The 20388-nt window shown below is 39.3% G+C and overlaps 1 protein-coding gene across 3 annotated transcripts in view; it reads left to right on the top strand.

Annotated features, from left to right (window-relative positions):
* The window catches only part of MAP2K4 (mitogen-activated protein kinase kinase 4), a 145711-nt gene extending 126449 nt beyond the window's left edge, over positions 1-19262 (top strand). For all 3 annotated transcript variants that reach the window (XM_036920702.2, XM_036920705.2, XM_036920703.2), the window contains 3 exons: positions 8076-8224; positions 15475-15520; positions 16727-19262. In XM_036920702.2, coding sequence (XP_036776597.2) covers positions 8076-8224; positions 15475-15520; positions 16727-16840 — 309 coding nt within the window. In that variant the 3' untranslated portion in view covers positions 16841-19262. The remainder of the gene's footprint in view (positions 1-8075; positions 8225-15474; positions 15521-16726) is intronic.
* Positions 19263-20388: the final 1126 nt, after the last annotated feature.

Genomic DNA, 20388 nt, shown 5'->3' with positions numbered 1-20388 from the left:
CTCCCATGACAAGGGATCCAAGGAGGGCAACACCAAGACACATAATAATTAAAATGGCAAAGATCAAAGACAAGGACAAAGTATTACAAGCAGCCAGAGAGAAAAAAAAGGTTACCTACAAAGGAAAACCCATCAGGCTATCATCAGACTTCTCAACAGAAACCCTACAGGCCAGAAGAGAATGGCATGATATACTTAATGCAATGAAACAGAAGGGCCTCGAACCAAGACTACTGTATCCAGCACGAATATCATTTAAATATGAAGGAGGGATTAAACAATTCCCAGACAAGCAAAAGTTGAGGGAATTTGCCTCCCACAAACCACCTCTACAGGGCATCCTACAGGGACTGCTCTAGATGGGAGCACTCCTAAAAAGAGCACACAACAAAACACCCAACATATGAAGAAGGGAGGAGGAGGAATAAGAAGGGAGAGAAATAAAGAATCATCAGACTGTGTTTATAATAGCTCAACAAGTGAGTTAAGTTAGACAGTAAGATAGTAAAGAAGCTAACCCTAAACCTTTGGTAACCACAAACTTAAAGCCTGCAATGGCAATAAATTCATACCTTTCAATAATCACCCTAAATGTAAATGGACTGAATGCACCAATCAAAAGACACAGAGTAATAGAATGGATAAAAAAGCAAGATCCATCCATATGCTGCTTACAAGAGACTCACCTCAAACCCAAAGACGCGCACAGACTTAAAGTCAAGGGATGGAAAAAGATATTTCAAGCAAAGAACAGAGAGAAGAAAGCAGGTGTTGCAATTCTGGTATCAGACAAAACAGACTTCAAAATAAAGAAAGTAACAAAAGACAAAGAAGGACATTACATAATGATAAAGGGCTCAGTCCATCAAGAGGATATAACCATTATAAATATATATGCATCCAATACAGGAGCACCAACATACGTGAAACAAATATTAACAGAACTAAAGGAGGAAATAGAATGCAATGCATTCATTCTAGGAGACTTCAACACACCACTCACTCCAAAGGACAGATCCACCAGACAGAAAATAAGTAAGGACACAGAGGCACTGAACAACACACTAGAACAGATGGACCTAATAGACATCTACAGAACTCTACATCCAAAAGCAACAGGATACACATTCTTCTCAAGTGCACATGGAACATTCTCCAGAATAGACCACATACAAGGACACAAAAAGAGCCTCAGTAAATTCCAAAAGATTGAAACCCTACCAACCAACTTTTCAGACCACAAAGGCATTAAACTAGAAATAAACTGTTCAAAGAAAGCAAAAAGGCTCACAAACACATGGAGGCTAAACAACACGCTCCTAAATAATCAATGGATCAATGACCAAATCAAAATGGAGATCCAGCAATATATGGAAACAAATGACAACAACAACACTAAACCCCAACTTTTGTGGGACGCAGCAAAAGCAGTCTTAAGAGGAAAGTATAAAGCACTCCAAGCATATTTAAAAAAGGAAGAGCAATCCCAAATGAATGGTCTAATGTCACAACTATCAAAATTGGAAAAAGAAGAACAAATGAGGCCTAAGGTCAGCAGAAGGAGGGACATAATAAAGATCAGAGAAGAAATAAATAAAATTGAGAAGAATAAAACAATAGCAAAAATCAATGAAACCAAGAGCTGGTTCTTCGAGAAAATAAACAAAATAGATAAGCCTCTAGCCAGACTTATTAAGAGGAAAAGAGAGTCAACACAAATGAACAGTATCAGAAATGAGAAAGGAAAAATCACAACAGATCCCGCAGAAATACAAAGAATTTTTAGAGACTACTATGAAAACCTATATGCTAACAAGCTGGGAAACCTAGGAGAAATGGACAACTTCCTAGAAAAATACAACCTTCCAAGACTGACCCAAAAAGAAACAGAAAATCTAAACAGACCAATTACCAGCAACGAAATTGAAGCGGTAATCAAAAAACTACCAAAGAACAAAACCCCCGGGCCAGATGGATTTACCTCGGAATTTTATCAGACATACAGGGAAGACATAATACCCATTCTCCTTAAAGTTTTCCAAGAAATAGAAGAGGAGGGGATACTCCCAAACTCATTCTATGAAGCTAACATCACCCTAATACCAAAACCAGGCAAAGACACCACCAAAAAAGAAAACTACAGACCAATATCCCCTGATGAACGTAGACGCAAAAATACTCAACAAAATTTTAGCAAACCGAATTCAAAAATACATCAAAACCATCGTACACCATGACCAAGTGGGATTCATCCCAGGGATGCAAGGATGGCACAACATTCGAAAGTCCATCAATATCATCCACCACATCAACAAAAAGAAAGACAAAAACCACATGATCATCTCCATAGATGCTGAAAAAGCATTTGACAAAGTTCAACATCCATTCATGATAAAAACTCTCAGCAAAATGGGAATAGAGGGCAAGTACCTCAACATAATAAAGGCCATCTATGAAAAACCCACAGCCAACATTATATTGAATAGCGAGAAGCTGAAAGCATTTCCGCTGAGATCGGGAACTAGACAGGGATGCCCACTCTCCCCACTGTTATTTAACATTGTACTGGAGGTCCTAGCCACGGCAATCAGACAAAACAAAAAAATACAAGGAATCCAGATTGGCAAAGAAGAAGTCAAACTGTCACTATTTGCAGATGACATGATACTGTACATAAAAAACCCTAAAGACTCCACCCCAAAACTACTAGAACTGATATCGGAATACAGCAAAGTTGCATTATACAAAATCAACACACAGAAATATGTGGCTTTCCTATATACCAACAATGAACCAACATAAAGAGAAATCAGGAAAACAACTCCATTCACAATTGCATCAAAAAAAATAAAATACCTAGGAATAAACCTAACCAAAGAAGTGAAAGACTTATATTCTGAAAACTACAAGTCACTCTTAAAAGAAATTAAAGGGGACACTAACAGATGGAAACGCATCCCATGCTCATGGCTAGGAAGAATTAATATCGTCAAAATGGCCATCCTGCCCAAAGCAATATACAGATTTGATGCAATCCCTATGAAACTACCAGCAACATTCTTCAATGAACTGGAACAAATAATTCAAAAATTCATATGGAACCACCAAAGACCCCGAATAGCCAAAGCAATCCTGAGAAAGCAGAATAAAGTAGGGGGGATCTCACTCCCCAACTTCAAGCTCTATTATAAAGCCATAGTAATCAAGACAATTTGGTACTGGCACAAGAACAGAGCCACAGACCAATAGAACAGACTAGACAATCCAGACATTAACTCAGACATATATGGTCAATTAATATTTGATAAAGGAGCCATGGACATACAATGGCGAAATGACAGTCTTTTCAACAGATGGTGCTGGCAAAACTGGACAGCTACATGTAGGAGAATGAAACTGGACCATCGTCTAACCCCATATACAAAAGTAAACTCAAAATGGATCAAACACCTGAATGTAAGTCATGAAACCATTAAACTCTTGGAAGAAAACATAGGCACAAACCTCTTAGATATAAACATGAGTGACCTCTTCTTGAACATATCTCCCCGGTCAAGGAAAACAACAGCAAAAATGAACAAGTGGGACTATATTAAGCTGAAAAGCTTCTGTGCAGCAAAAGACACCATCAATAGAACAAAAAGGAACCCTACAGTATGGGAGAATATCTTTGAAAATGACACATCCGATAAAGGCTTGACGTCCAGAATATATAAAGAGCTCACACGCCTCAACAAACAAAAAACAAATAACCCAATTAGAAAATGGGCAAAGGAACTGAACAGACGGTTCTCCAAAAAAGAAATACAGATGGCCAACAGACACATGAAAACATGCTCCACATCGCTAATTATCAGAGAAATGCAAATTAAAACTACAATGAGGTATCACCTCACACCAGTAAGGATGGCTGCCATCCAAAAGACAAACAACAACAAATGTTGGCGAGGCTGTGGAGAAAGGGGAACCCTCCTACACTGCTGGTGGGAATGTAAACTTGTTCAACCATTGTGGAAAGCAGTATGGAGGTACATCAAAATGCTCAAAACAGACATACCATTTGACCCAGGAATTGCACTCCTAGGAATTTACCCTAAGAATGCAGCAATCAAGTATGAGAAAGACCAATGTACCCCTATGTTTATCGCACTATTTACAATAGCCAAGAATTGGAAGCAACCTAAATGTCCATCGATAGATGAATGGATAAAGAAGACGTGGTACATATACACAATGGAATACTACTCAGCCATAAGAAAAGGGCAAATCTGACCATTTGCAGCAACATGGATGGAGCTGGAGGGTATTTTGCTCAGTGAAACAAGCCAAGCATAGAAAGAGAAATACCAAATGATTTCACTCATCTGTGGAATATAAGAACAAAGGAAAAACTGAAGGAACAAAACAGCAGCAGAATCACAGAACTCAAGAATGGACTAACAGGTACCAAAGTGAAAGGGACTTTGGAGGATGGGTGAGTAGGGAGGGATAAGGGGGTGGGATAAGTAGGGGGGTATTAAGATTAGCATCCATAGCGGGGTGGGAGAAAGGGGAGGGCTGTACAACACAGAGAAGACAAGTAGTGATTGTACAACAGGTTGCTATGCTGATGGACAGTGACTGTAAAGGGGTATATAGGGGGGACCTGGTATAGGGGAGAGCCTAGTAAACAAAGTATTTGTCATGTAAGTGTAGATTAATGATTAAAAAAAAAAAATGCAGTTCCTATGTGGTGACCTCTAATGAGTTCTACACAATGATATAAAGGACATATAAAAGTGTAGGCAAAGGGTCTGTTTGTGTTTATACAGAGGATCAAAGCCTAATTTGGCTACCCCGAAAATGAACTAAGATACGATATGAAAAAGAACTTCCAACATCAGCACTCTCAGGAAGACTCATGACAGAAGATGATCAGAAAAAAAAAAAAAAAAAAAAAAAAAAAACTTCAACAAAGATCCACGAACTGTCACAGGTGTAGATGCACTCATCCCACCAGTTCCTGGACTTGCCATGGGAAAGATGAAGGAGATATCTAAGCTGGCCTGTGCATGCAGTAAAACAAAAATTGGACTGGATCTATACTGTTGGAACTCAACCAAGAATTAGGAGAAGTGCAAATTGTAGCACTCCAAAATCTTACAACCACAGACTATTTATCGTTAAAAGAACATATGGGATATGAACAGTCCCCAGGAATGGGGTGTTCTAGTTTATCTGAATTCTCTCAGACTGTTTAAGTTCAGTCGGACAATATCCACCATATCATAGATAAGTTTTCACAAATGCCTAAGGTGCCTAACTGGTTTTCTTGGTTTCACTGGAGATGGCTGGTAATTACAGGTATGCTTTGGTTAGGTAACTATATTCCTATTATGTTAATGTGTGTGCACAATTTAATTAGTCGTTTAAAACCTATCCATGCTGAAGTTACTCTACAAGAAGATATGTCAAAGAAATAATCAATCTTCCCAGGTTTTCTTCTGCCTGCTACTTCTGTAGCTTTTCTTCTTCCTACCTAATCACAACCTTTAAATAGAACTCGTGCCACATGTCGAATTTACCGAGTATCATAATTCTTCCAAGTGGTAAAGACACCTCAAGACAAATGCTGGGCATAGAAGCCACAGGGCATAAATATGCAAAGAAGTAAAAAGCTAACCTTTTCAAACGATAAGGCTTCCCTCTCACTTACCAACTTCACATTTCCCTGTATGGCCCCAGAAGATGACTGGTTAGCCAGAGACGGATAAGATTCCTCAAGGGAGGAACAACCTAAGACAGGCACAGTCGCAGGGGGGTTATCAGGTGAGAAATTGGGGATCAACAGAGGTGAGGCTTAGAACCTCACCCCCCCTGTTCTGAGAGAAATCTTCTGCATACGTGGATGTTTTATTGCCCGTGTCTAGCTTGGATTAACACATAGTCTACAGGCACACACCTGATCATCTACATTTGCTCTCTTACAACACTAAACTCTGTTTTCTACCTTTATCTCGTATCTACCTACCACTTCAGCATTTTATTAAAAATAATAATAATAAAGAGAGAAATGTGGTATCCACATATAAATCAGGTTTAAAAATCAAATGAATATTTATATTTGAACTGACTGTGTATAGTTCATAATGCATTAACAAAACCGAAAGCTTCTGTGATGACTGCCCTTGCACTGTTCACCATGTAACTTATTCACTATGTAAGAATTTGTTCTCCATGGAAGAATTTGTTCGTTATGCATCAGAAGATTGGAGACTGACGAAAATTGGGCTTGGGGTGGATTAATGATTGTGCATTGAGTATTGACCCCCCTATACAGAGATTTGTTGTGGTTAACAACTATTTGATCAATAAATATGAGAGATGCCCTCACAATATATATATATATATATATATATATATATATGTATATATATATATATATATATATATATAAACACACTTCCAATTGTAAAATAAATAAGTAACCGGGATGTAATGTATAGCATAAGGAATATAGTCAAAATATTGTAACAACTTGGTATGGTGATACCTGGTACCTAGAAATATCATGTATATAAATGTTGAGTCGCTGTGTTGTACACCTGAAACTAATGTAATGCAATGCTGTTGTCAACTACCCTTCAAAAAAAAAAAAACAAAAACAAAGTCTTGTTCCATGAGATGTTTTAACATAGAAATACTTTTAGCAAATTCCTTTAGTACATCTGGCTAAACATTGTTTAAAAGCAGGTTATTCAGTACTTATGATTATATCCTAATTTATTTTTCACATGGATAATCTTATAAAAAAGATGAAATGTGTGAAATTGATTTCTAAGATCCTAAGTTCTTCACGTTATGATGTGCATCCTTTTTCCTTCTCTAACTGAAACCTGTTCTCAAGAATGAATCTAATGAAGTTACTCCTAATACTGTGATAACCAGTAAGGTCTCCCTCTTCTAGAGCATTTGTACTTTTATCAAAAAGAAACCTCAGCCAAAGGAATGAATTCCTGTGTGTGTGTTCCTGTATGCACCCCTGCTTCTCCACAGGCACATGTGTGTCCTGAAGACGGTGAACTGAGGGGGAGGCCTCTTTGGGGGGAAAAGGCCTTCCCATACCACCTTTCTGTTTGAGGATGGCTTTGTGCTTTCTTGATAGCTTTCATTGTGTATCATAATTTAATATTTGACTAAACTGACAAAATCAAGTCTAAGCTGAAGAAACTCTGAAGCAGCCTTCTTAGATAGTGCTCTTTCTCTCATTCTACCTTCCTCTCTCTAAGTTTGGAGTCTTTCATATTCTGCCACCTGTCAGTGCACATAAAATGGGATTTATTTAGGTCATGCTGCAGATTTAAATATGTTTCTTGGAAAAAGCACAACTTCTAGGTTTTCATTATCCTCAGAATGGAGAGGGAGAAAGGAGAGAATACAATTCACAAATATTTTTGACTCTTGACAGATTGGGACACATATCCATAGCATTGTTCAGATGTGGTTTGGGATGGTTTAGAGATTTGTCCTGAGCATCATTGTTAGGATGCAGGGAATTGGAGTTCACATGAAGGCTTTAACCCTGACATTTTTCAGCAATAGTGATGTCTGATTGTTGTTGAAATTTTAGTAACCACAGACAGGCTATAGAAGAGGATTTACACATTGTTTCTTATGAGCTCAGATTGGGCTTTTGTTTGTTGAATGTTCTTTTATCTCAAAAATGAATTTGACCACTATATATTCTCTGGACTTTGTACTTAAAAAGTTCTAAAACCAGCCTTCCAGAGTCCTTCACACAAGAGACTTGGAATCAGAGGCTGCCCGGAGCATGCACTCCAGGGGACATTGTCTGAGCTTAAGTTTGGTGTCTCCTTTTAGTCCAAGTCTTTGAATTTCATTGATAAGGAATTTCCTGTATTACCTTAAGTTCTAAATAATGATAATTCTGAAGGTTCCACCTCAGCCTGATCTGGGTTCAGTTCAAGGCTCTTAACAAGAGTATTGCTTAGAGTTTAGCTTTTCAACATAGCTGTTCCAATGGAGAGTAGTAATAATGCCTATGTATTTTGCTTTTTCCTCTGTTTTTTCTTCAGTATGAGTTGGCCACAGGCCGATTTCCTTATCCAAAGTGGAATAGTGTATTTGATCAACTAACTCAAGTTGTGAAAGGAGATCCTCCACAGCTGAGTAATTCTGAGGAAAGGGAATTCTCCCCAAGTTTCATCAACTTTGTCAATTTGTGGTGAGTACTTGATTTATGAATACTTGAAAATGTGGTGAGAACAGCAATGTTTAATCTTAGCCACACTGGTACTTCACACTGGGGGAGGAGAGTCTTTTCATGACATTCTGCCTTCTAAGCTGGGGCTCTGGGTCTCTGCCGTATGGAAGGCTGCGGCTGGCCTGGGAGGCCTCGGTGTCTATTCTACTGCCCTGGTACTGATGAAAACCAGTTCTGGGTTGTGAGAAGCTGTTGCCTCCAAATTTCTAGTACCTTGTGCAAGAAGTACAGCCTAGTTGAGACTAACCATCTTATTCTGATGTGATTCTAACAGTGAAATTATACCAGATTCACTTGGAAGTTTTTACTAAGCCAAGACTTACACTAAGATTTTCAGGGGTGGGTATCTGCTCTGACATAATATATAACATACTCGAATGTATGTAATAAAGTAAGGCACAAAGCTCTCGGGAGGGCCATGTACTGGCTCTGAAACCTCTTCCCCAGGTATTTTTGAACCCCCACACCTGTTGATGATGTTTCTCCACTGTTTTAACAGGTGTGTGTGTGTGTGTGTATCACATAAGAATAAATATGTGTAGATAGGGCAATAATACAGTCATGCTTTGTACTGTTTCAATCTGTGTTTTAAATAAAACCTGTTTTGTTCTCATTTGAATGTTTTTGATAATTCTGTTTATCCAACATGATTTAAAAGTAAGATATGTTTATTATCTTAAAAGCTAGAGCATTTAATATATCTCTTTTTCATTCCTGAGAATGCTTTTCTTTTTCTCATAATTTTTACTTGCTGGGGATGCTGTTTCTCTCTACTCTTTCTAGGTCTTTCAGACTTATATTTCATGGTCTCACATTGCCCTCTTTTTGAATAGTTAGAAAAAAATTGTTTGACTCTAGTTTTCAAGTTGCTTTCATCTTCTCTAACCAAATTCTACTTTTGCATTGGCTTTCAAGAAGAGAGGAACACCTAAATATTTTCTAATAGAAGAAGGCCAAAGGACAACTCAAATGTTAAAAAAATAGTCTATTTTTACCAGTTTGCATATATATATCCAGTTTATATAACTGCATAAATGTTGTCATTTTATATGTTCCATTTTAATGAACTATTTAGTTAAAAGAATCTGAATCATAAAGCATAATATCTAAAATAATTAACTGTGAGGCCTCTACCAGGGTTGCTTTCTTCTTAATTCCTGATGTCTTTATTGGTTTTATAAATGTGCACTACTTGTCTGTTCTTAATTTTTGTGTCCTTTGGTGCTAGTTCACTCCCTTAGATAATGGTTGTAGGTATCAGTGCCCCACTGTTTTCCCTGACTAGGTTCATAGTTCCATCTCATTCCAAATCATTCAGTTCTACAGTGGAAGTGTATCTATTTTTATGGTATGCTCCTATCCGCTCTCCACATTTGTCCCTTCCACTATTCTTGGGCATATGCAGCCAACTCTAGTCTGGATCATTCAGATTTCTATTTAGTTACCTTATATTTCAGTATTTCCTTGTTCCAAACCACTGTCCTTTTTGTCAGTTAAATTTTTTATGATGCATATCTGACCCTGTTACTTCTCTGCTGAAAACTGTCTTGAGCATGTTTTTTTTTTTAAATTTTTTATTAAGGTATCACTGATACACAATCTCATGAAGGTTTCATGTGAGCAACATTGTGATTTCAACATTCACCAATATTATCAAGTCCCCCCCTCCCCCCATTACAGTCACTGACCATCAGGCATAGTAAGATACGATAGAGTCATTACTTGTCTTCTCCGTGCTGTACTGCCTTCCCTGTGTCCCCCTATATTATCTGTGCTAATCATAATGATCCTTCATCTCCTTCTCCCTCCCTGTCCACCCACCTTCCCCCACCCCTCCTCTTTCTAACCACTAGTCCCTTCTTGTTTTCTATGAGTCTGCTGCTCTTTTGTTCCTTCAGTTTTTTTCTTTGTTCTTATACTCCACAAATGAGTGAAATCATTTGGTACTTGTCTTTCTCCGCTTGGCTTATTTCACTGAGCATAATACCCTCTAGCTCCATCCATGTTGTTGCAAATGGTAGGATTTGTTTTCTTCTTATGGCTGAATAACATTCCATTGTGTATATGTACCACATCTTCTTTATCCATTCACCTACTGATGGACACTTAGGTTGCTTCCATTTCTTGGCTATTGTAAATAGTGCTATGATAAACATAGGGGTGCATATGTCTTTTTGAAACTGGGATACTGCATTCCTAGGGTAAATTCCTAGAAGTGGAATTCCTGGGTCAAATGGTATTTCTATTTTGAGCTTTTTGAGGAACCTTCATACTGCTTTCCACAATGGTTGAGCTAGTTTACATTCCCACCAGCAGTGTAGGAGGGTTCCCCTTTTTCCACATCCTCACCAACATTTGTTGTTGTTTGCCTTTTGGATGGTGGCCTTCCTCACAGGTATGAGGTGATATCTCATTGTGGTTTTAATTTGCATTTCTCTGACGATTAGCGATGCAGAGCATCTTTTCATGTGCCTGTTGGCCATCTGAATTTCTTTGTTGGAGAACTGTCTGTTCATATCCTCTGCCCATTTTTTAATAGGGTTATTTGCTTTTTGGGTGTTGAGGCATGTGAGTTCTTTATATATTTTGGATGTTAACCCCTTGTCGAATATGTTGTTTACAAATATATTCTCCCATACTGTAGGATGCCTTTTTGTTCTGCTGATGGTGTCCTTTGCTGTACAGAAGCTTTTTAGTTTGATGTAGTCCCACTTGTTCATTTTTTTTTTCTATGTGCAAACTGAGGCCCATGGCCAATCCATTTGTTCATTTTTGCTTTTCTTTCCCTTGTCTGAGGAGATTTGTTCAGGAATAAGTTGCTTGTTTATGTTCAAGAAATTTTTGCCTTTGTTTTCTTCTGTGGGTTTTATGGTTTCATAACTTACATCCAGGTCTTTGATCCATTTTCAGTTTACTTTTGTGTATTGAGTTAGACAGTAATCCAGTTTCATTCTCTTGCATGTACCTGTCCAGTTTTGCCAACACCAGCTGTTGACTAGGCTGTCATTTCCCCATTGTATACTCATGGCTCCTTTATCATACATTAATTGGCCATATATGGTTGGGTTTATATCTGGGCTGTCTGCTCTGTTCCATTGATCTATGGGTCTGTTTTTGTGCCAGTACCAAATTGTTTTGATTACTGTGACTTTGTAGTAGAGCTTGAAGTTGGGGAGCATAATTCCCCCCAGCTTTGGTCTTCCTTCTCAGGATTGCTTTGGCTATTCGGCGTCCTTTGTAGTTCTATATGAATTTTAGAACTATTTGTTCTAGTTCGTTGAAGAATGCTTTTGGTATTTTGATTGGGATTTTGATCATGTTTTCTTCATGAAATGATATCACCCTCAAGGGGGCAAAAATTTGTTCTGGAGAAACAAAAAAGTCTTGGATAGTGTAATGGTAGCTTTCCAAAGGGCTGCTACAGTATATAAATAGATATGCAGTATTTAAATCTCATAGCAAGGAAAGGCAATAATGAAAAAAAGTTTGAGATGCATTGGTCTGCAGCTTACCCTTGCCCTTAAAATAAAGTCTCAATTAATGGCTTTTAAAATCCATTATGATCTGCACCTGGCTTGTTGCTCTAGTCACATTTCTCACTACTCCACTTGAACTCTTTTTTCTGCCAGACTGAGCTTCTTGAGTTTGGTAAACAAAAAGCATGTAGAAGATAACATGGGGAGAATATTCTCATGGCCTTTGGGTAGATGAAGATTTCTTAAACAGCACACAGAAAGCAAGAAAAAAGAAGCTTGATAAAATTGGATTTCATTAAAATTAAGAGCTATTGATTAAAAGACACCACTGCATAAATGCCAACTCATGTTGTGTACTTGTCTATAGATATTTGATACAAGACTTTTATCCAGAATATGTGAAGAGTACTTACAGGTACAAAGCACTTATAATTATGAAAATGACAAACACGGCGAAATTCTTGCAAAGGCCCTTATAAAGGTGATATTCAGGTGGTCAGTAAGCACTGAGAGGTGTGCATTCAGCATTACTAGTCACAAGGGAAATGCAAATTAAAACTACAGGGAAATAACATTACAGTCACCAGAATGACTATAGTGTAAAGTGTTGGCGGTACCAAGAGGATCAGAAGCACCTGTCTCACTACTTGTAGAGTGCAGATTGGTGTACTCCGTCTGGAAAATGGTGGCCGTATCTCGTATAGCACTTCTAATACAGCTGATGCCTATGTTAGTATCCAGCAATCAAGACCCAATTATATACCCAACAAAAGCACATACACTCAAAGACATGTTTAAAAATGTTCAGATCAGCATGTTTATAACAATCCAAAATTAGAAAGAAAAACATCTATTAACAGTAGAATAGATGATCCATTATAGTATTAATTTTATAATGGGGTATAGCCTTAAGGATTGGACCAGTGCTGTACTCAGCAACAGGGATAAATCTCACAAATAATGTTGAGTCAAAGAAGTAAAGCATAAAACATGTATGGTTTCATTTATGTGAAAATTAACAGCAGACAGTAAAAAGTAATGGACGTCAGAATACTGTTGCTTTTATTTTAGTTCTACACTTAGGACTTGGGTTTTCTTTTGTATGTATGCTTCAATTAAAGGTTTGCTTACAGAGTGTAAAAAGAGATGATTTATGAATTAAAATGATGATCTCAGCTCATATTTAAATTCCTCTTTACTAAAGTTACCAATGAATATTAAAGGAAAAAAGGAAAAAAATATTTGTTCTGTAAAAGAGCAGAAAGTACTCTCCTTGTGTTTTTGTGAAATGAGACTGAATTCAGGGATGGACTAGTACTCCAGAATTTGTCATGTGCAGGGGATAAAAGAACACCCACACACAAAGATAAAAAGCCTGCAAAGGAACTCCTTTGCTTGGGACAGTAGGACCTGGAAAAGAAGGCAACTTGTGGGACAGTTAGGGTTCAAATCTTGATCCTAAAAATGTCTTTTGAGGAAGTTCTTTATATACTAGATTCCACACACAGCTGGGAATCTGAGGCAGTATTCACCCAAGCCTTACACTTGGCAGGAAAGACCTGTTAAGGAAAGGTCAGTCTTTGCTGGAGTTACTTCTAATGAGGACACTTGTGTTGGCTAGAGGATGGGGAACAAATGTATGGATATGCACAGTGTGTGAACACTCTTTCAAAATGAGTGTACAAACCAGAAGTCCAAGATACATGAAGTCTAATGCTAAGAAAAGCAACCAACAAAACAGAAGATGAATTTTAAATCAACATGAATTTGTGGAATAGTCTAAAATACACTTTGAAATAAAATATTTGGGGTGCCCAGGGAAATAAAGGTGTACATTACATTAAAATTGAGAAAGAAGTAAAACAGAACTGAAACAAACAGTTGGATATAAAAACTGTTTAATTGGAAGACTTGGGAATGAAAAAGTGTAGCTATTAATACTACTCTGGACTGGAAAAAGATGGTAAGGCTAAAATAACATAAAAATAACAATTGCAGATAGAATTGGGGAACTGGATGGTAGACCTGAGGAATTTCCCACATGGCGTAGATGTGAACTATGTGAAAGAGCAGTAAGAGTCACAAAGAACAGAATGAGAGGTTCTAAGATGAGTGTAATGGAAATGACAGAAGACACTTATGAAAGTGGAGAAGTAATACTTAAGGAGATAATAGTGAAAAGCATTTTAGAATTGACTTAGGATATATTCTCAGATTGAAATTAAAGTCTCTGAATCACGTTGTATAAACAAAGGTAAATTTTATACCTAATGCATTGAAGTAAAATTGCAGAACATTAATAACGAAAAAGCAGGAAATGTTAAAATGCCTGCAAAAGACAATTAGACTAACAGCAAACTTATCAATAGCATTAGTTGCCAGAAAACAGTAGAATCACAGCTTCAGAGTACTGAGGAAAAGTAATTGTCAACCCTGTCCTGAAGTTTTATACCTGGACACTCAATTATCATTCAAAGTAAGAAGGAAATAGGGATTTTTTTCAGGCATGAAAAACTAAGTTTACTATTCATGGATTGTTTTGAAAAGAGGTATTTGACCAGGAAGGAATGTAAACCCAGCAGAATGGTATTGCAGGTTGATTGCAGGAGACAGACTGTGTACAGGAAGTTGATGAGGTGGAAGTGATCAACAACTAGCAAAGGGAAGGCAGGCAGGGTTAGGCAGCAGGAGAAGGTGGGCTGCAGTGCAGTCTCGTGAATGCCTCAGCTGACCCTGTGGGAAGCTAGGAAGCTGGATGGCCTGCAAGGTTGGCCTGCCTTGGGGTGAGAGTCTTGGATTTTTATGCCCCTCTGTGGATAAGTCATTAGATACAGGCTGCCCCAGGGAGGCTAAATGGCTCTTTTCAACTGAGGTAGCCCATCCCTAAGAGCCCCACAAGGAGGACTGCCTTCCAGCAGCAGTTCTCCCAAGCAGTGAGGGGTATGTCCTTCATTCCCAAAGAGGAATTCTACACAGAAGGTGCAGCCTCTACTGCAAAAGGGGTGGGACATGAAAAACAGCCTTGAGTTTAGAAATAAATGAACAATGTTGCGAATACTGAATAGCTTTTTATAGTAAAACAATGAATTTAATTGACGTTGGAGGAGAGTGGTGATTAAGATGTAGTCCAAGATAAATCAGGTAAATGTAAATAAAATTAAAATGCTTCTGGCAACAGTAATTAGACAAGGTGGAATCCAAGGGGAGAATATCAGCAAGACAGAGGTTTTTAATATGTTAATATTTTCCCTGGTGAAGTTGTACTATTTAAACTTTTGAACCAAAAACACAGTATTGAGATACAGAGTGCAAACATTTTAGAAATCTAAGGATAAATTGATACAATTTATATATACTTTGCTTTTCAGATTGCTAGATTACTGGTTTCTCTTAGGTGCTGTCTTTGTAACACTTGTGTAAATATATAGAAACACACACATGAGCATGCACACACATACTTTATTCAGTTTTCAACAGTTAATTTGTTTCTAATTTTTTACTAATGCTCCTATACTGAATATCCTGAAGATAAATCCTTGAATTATAGATTGTCCAATTTTTTTATGTTTTCTCTGTTTGGCAGGTTGTCTGCTTTGTTAATTTTCTATCTGAAGGAAAAAAGCTATATGGTTCTTTGTAGTATTTTGCTTTTGAGAAGAAAAACATTTGGGTAAATGTGGTCCCTTTTAGTAATGTTAACATAAATAAAATAGTGTTATTTTTATGTTATTTTAGCCTTACAAAGGATGAATCCAAAAGGCCAAAGTATAAAGAACTTCTGGTGAGTATAAGACTGGGAATTTAAGTTATTTCCGCACCCCTGAATCCTCTTGGCATGGTTCACTAAGCAAGTAGTGGGCCTGTTATTGGCAAACAGCTTGTTACTAAATATTTTTAAATGTTTTGAAACAAAGATATTCAGAAGGGGAAAATTTGCAGGTATAATTTACCTATTAGTTTATTAGCTATATTCTCATATATAAATTTGACCTTGACATGTTATTAAAATTACCCCAAAGAATTATAACATTCCCTTTTCAGAGCTCTTTTCTGCTGCGTGGTCTGTGTGGGTGTGTAATGCAGTCGTGAGCACGTACTGTGCTTGCCCTGCCTGTACTAAAGCTCTCACACTCACTCACATCACGCAGCCAGTTCTCATTTCTTTGTGATGTCTTACCTGTCCACGGAACTCGGGCATTTTAGCAGTCTCCTGGATGTGGCATTTGTCTTACCAGTCAAGAAAGTGCTATGATCTAATACTGTGGGAATTTTTAAGAGAAAACCCATTTGTTTGTCACACTTAGTTTCTAGTTCTCTAGGATGTCAGGTCAAATTTATGATCAATCCCAGCAATTACTAAAGACATCCAGTCAACATAGAGAAGACTACTGATAGAAAAATATTGATAGAGATGGAGGATAGAGGTGGGTTTGCAAGGCAGATATGGGGCTATGGGCTTAGGGGAGTGCAGTGCAGAGGCTCATTGGATAATTGTCTTGACCCTCTTTTGGACTAGGGGGCCATAAAGATGGGAACAGACTCCTTTTTCTAAGATCCTTCTGCTGCATGTGGGGATCTCCATTGTTGTCTCGAGAAGAGCAGTGGCTGGCATTCACAAAGTTCTTGGCCCTCAGGTGGTGGCCCAGGTGCTGGCTGTGTTCTGTGCTGAGAAACAATTTCGCTCTCTGCCTCAGCACATACTCCCTGGTATACAAATAGGTTTCCAGAGCTCACTGCCAAAGTGGCCCCTCCAGATCATAGCACCATGCATAATATTTAGGCCTGCCCATGCCCACCAGCATCGCCATGAAATCCAGGTTCCGCTTGCCTCGCTGAACTGGTGCTGCAATATCTTACAGCCGTATGTGGTTGGAGCCCTCGGTTCTACACTGGATTAAAATTGGGGAAGGTTAAGTGTGGGTGCTGATGTGACTCTTGATATATTTTTCTTTTTTTTTTTTTTCTTCTGTTTTCAATTTTCTTGCAGAAACATCCCTTTATTTTGATGTATGAAGAACGTACCGTAGAGGTCGCATGCTATGTTTGTAAAATCCTGGATCAAATGCCAGCTACTCCCAGCTCTCCCATGTATGTCGACTGATATCGCTGCTATGTCAGACTCTAGAAAAAGGGCTGAGAGGAAGCAAGACGTAAAGAATTTTCATCCCGTATCACAGTGTTTTTATTGCTCTCCCAGACACCATGTGCAATAAGATTGGTGTTCGTTTTCATCATGTCTGTATATTCCTGTCACCTAGAACATGCATCCCGTAATACCAGGCTGATCACAGTGTTAGTGCTGGTCAGAGAGGCCTCGCTGCTCTCGTGGTGAACATATTCCTGAGATGTGGAAGTCAGTACGATCAATCTGTTGACTGTGCTTAGATTGCATCTTAAATTCATTTCTAGACTCAAAACCTGGAGACGCAGCTACTGGAATGGTGTTTTGTCAGACTTCCAAACACTGGAAGAACACGGTGATGGATGTACTATGTCTGAACATAGAGACTCGGACTTGAGTGAGAAGAGCTTGCACAGCAAGGAGACACATTGCCTTCTGGAGCTGGGAGACAAAGGAGGAATTTACTTTCTTCACCAAGTGCAATAGATTTACTGATTTGATATTCTGTTGCTTTACAGTCACAGTCAATGTTTGGGGATCGATGTGCTCAGCCAGATTTCCTGTATGAAAGATCATGTTCAATTAGAATGAATTTATCTTTACCAAAAACCATGTTGCGTTCAAAGAGGTGAACATTAAAATACTGAGACAGGACAGAATGTTTCTTTTCTCCTTTACCAGTCCTTCTACTCTTCGCTGGGAAGACTCAGGAGTCTGCCACTTGTCAAAGAAGGTGCTGATCCTAAGAATTTGGTATGCTGCCAACTAGATGTTCCACCTGCCACAAACCACCAGGACTGAAAGAAGAAAAAGTGCGGAGGGCAAAGTTTACAGATGTTTTTAATTCTAGTATCTTACATGGAACAACTTGTAGCAGCTATATATTTCCCCGTGGTCCCAGTCCTGATACTTTAGCCATCATAACTCAGCTAACAGGGAGATGGAGCTAGTAGCAATGTGCCTTGATTGATTAGGTAAAGATTTCTTGTAGGCAGCGAAAGACCAAATCTCAGTTGTTTGCCATCACTGGTCTAGGTCTTCAGTTTCTGACTCTTTCCCTGCCCGCATGGTCTGTTGCCGCTGTGTGACTTTTGCTTAATCCAGTATTTTGCCTTTTTTTTTTTAAAGTACTAGAAACTTTATAATTACCAGGGATGTTCCTTACTAAGGATTTTTAGCCCCAAATCCCTCATATGCTCTAAAGGTTAAAAGGCTGAGAAACGTGGGGCCCAGCTGTTGTGGTAGGTGGTGAAGAAGCATGTTTTCCAGAGACCCATTTGACCAGATGAGGATCTGAATGGCAGTTTTTTAGATGAATCATCACCTGCGAGAATCTCTAGCAGGTCACCATCACTGATTGGAATTCTGCAAACAGAACAGCCCAGAGTAGTTAGGAGAGGCCATTGGAATCTGCTCCCTTCCTGCGCATCCTCGCTTACCTGCTAGCCGGGCTTTCCTTAGGTTTCCTGGCTTCCCGCTCTGAGCATAGGCCTTGTACACAGTTAAGCAGCACGTATGTGAGAGGCAGCTTGAGCACACTGGAGTGTAAAGCAGCCGTGGTCTGAGATGCAGATGATGCCATTACAGAAACAAACGGTGGCAGTGTTGCTGTGTCTCTTCCCAGAGTGACAGTCATAAACACTATAACACAATAAAGGGGGAGTGGTGCTGTTTAAAGTTACATCCCTGTACATTTCAGAATTCAGACACGGTCCAGTGCATTGGCCCCCTTGCCTGATCTCCCTGCTTCCTTCCCGTGGCATCCTCGACCTTAGGCTTCCCGGTGTCCTGAAAGGAAGCGTGGCCACGTCTTCCTCGGGCCACACCAAGCCATTGTCCTCTGTTTCTCCCGGGGCCACAAGAGGAATTTGTTTCTCTGCTGTCAGCTTCCCATCTGGCTCAGCGTAGGGTCATTTTGCTCTTATACAAATGGAGATAAAAGCAATTCTGACTGTCCAGGAGCTAATCTGATCATTCTCTTGTGTGGATGGCCACATAAAAAGGCAGTTTTAGTGTATTAATCATAGATTATTATGAACTATAAACTTAAGGGCAATGAATTTATTACAGTGTATCTTTATTAAAACAAAAGGGTGTATAGTGTTCACAAACTGTGAAAATAGTGTAAGAACTGTACATTGTGAGCTCTGGTTATTTTTCTCTTGTACCATAGAAAAATGTATAAAAATTATCAAAAAGCTAATGTGCAGGGGTATTGCCTTATTTGTCTGTAAAAATGGAGCTCAGTAACATAACTGCTTCTTGGAGCTTTGGAATATTTTATCCTGTATTCTGTTTGAATTCCTCCTCTATTTAAGATACACACATGGAACCGAAGTGTTTATGTCATAGTCTATCCTTTTGCCTGCAGGTCAGTTGTAATAAATCTAGGATGTGATGATGACTTTGTAATTTGATTTTCTGAAGTCAGACCCTGAGGGGAAATCAAGGAAATTTCATTAAATTATCTGTGCATTTCACATTGGGAAAAACTCCCTTTTTCCGGAAGTGTTTATGGCTTCTTTTTTTTCCTCCTCCCTTCCTGTGGTTGTGAATTGTGAATCTGCTTATTCTTCATGAGACCACAGGTGGACCGTGAGGCGTCGGCTGTGCTTTCTCTCTGAGCGGGCAGGTGCAGGGTCTCTTGACGTCCGTCCCTGTTGGCTGCTTCCCCTGCCCTCGCTCTCTTAATGCTAGAGGGCCAGGGTGCTTGCTGTTCCTCATCCTGCACAGGCTGTGGTGGAGGGGCAGCCTGGGGAACTGGTCTGCCCTGGCCTGGTGGATGCTTGTGGCCATGCTTTCTGCTCCTACTGCTCTGGCTGCCCAGGAGTTGGATGTGGGCTCAGGTTGCAACCCCTGCTGCTGGGGGCGGTGGGGGTGGGCGGGGGAGGAGATCTGTGGGTCAAAGACCTGCGGGGGTCAGACTCGGGAGTTTTATGGTTGGGATTAGGCAGTGGAGGTGAACAAAATGACATGAAAGAGAAGAGTTTTGAGGCTCCAGCACGGAGTGTATCTGTTAACACTCTCCCCTCCCAGTCACCCACCAGATCCTGACTCCTGAGTATACACTCATTCAGCACCTTGCCCCTTTGTTCTGCCTGCTTCTGACCTGATCTGAGATGCAGGAGATCCAATGCCAGAACCAGATGCAGTAAGTATCAAACATTCTCCAAGGAGGGGTATGGCTGTAGGAATCCTGGCCTCTCTACCCAAGCCTTAGCCTTAGCCACAAAGGATACCCCTGGAGTTTCCAGATCTCAGCTGAGCACCGGCCGTGTGCGAGGCAGAGTGTCCGACGGGTGGACTGTACACCCAGCTTCCTGGGACATCACCTGAGTGTGTGTGGCTCATTTAGCCTTCCAAAGTCTAATGTCTCTTTTCAGATAGGAGAAAAAAACTAGGCTTCCAGAAGTGAAATTCTGATTCTTGACAGTAGGGAGGGGAGCTGAGGTTCAAATTCAAGTCTACCAGGTACCAGAAGACATATTAAGAACCTGTCATCACAGAAGTGTTGGGAGTTGAGAAGT

Source organism: Manis pentadactyla, chromosome 4 (genome assembly GCF_030020395.1).
Source record: "Manis pentadactyla isolate mManPen7 chromosome 4, mManPen7.hap1, whole genome shotgun sequence".
Lineage (NCBI taxonomy): Eukaryota > Metazoa > Chordata > Mammalia > Pholidota > Manidae > Manis > Manis pentadactyla.
This window is presented reverse-complemented; position numbering and strand designations above follow the sequence as displayed.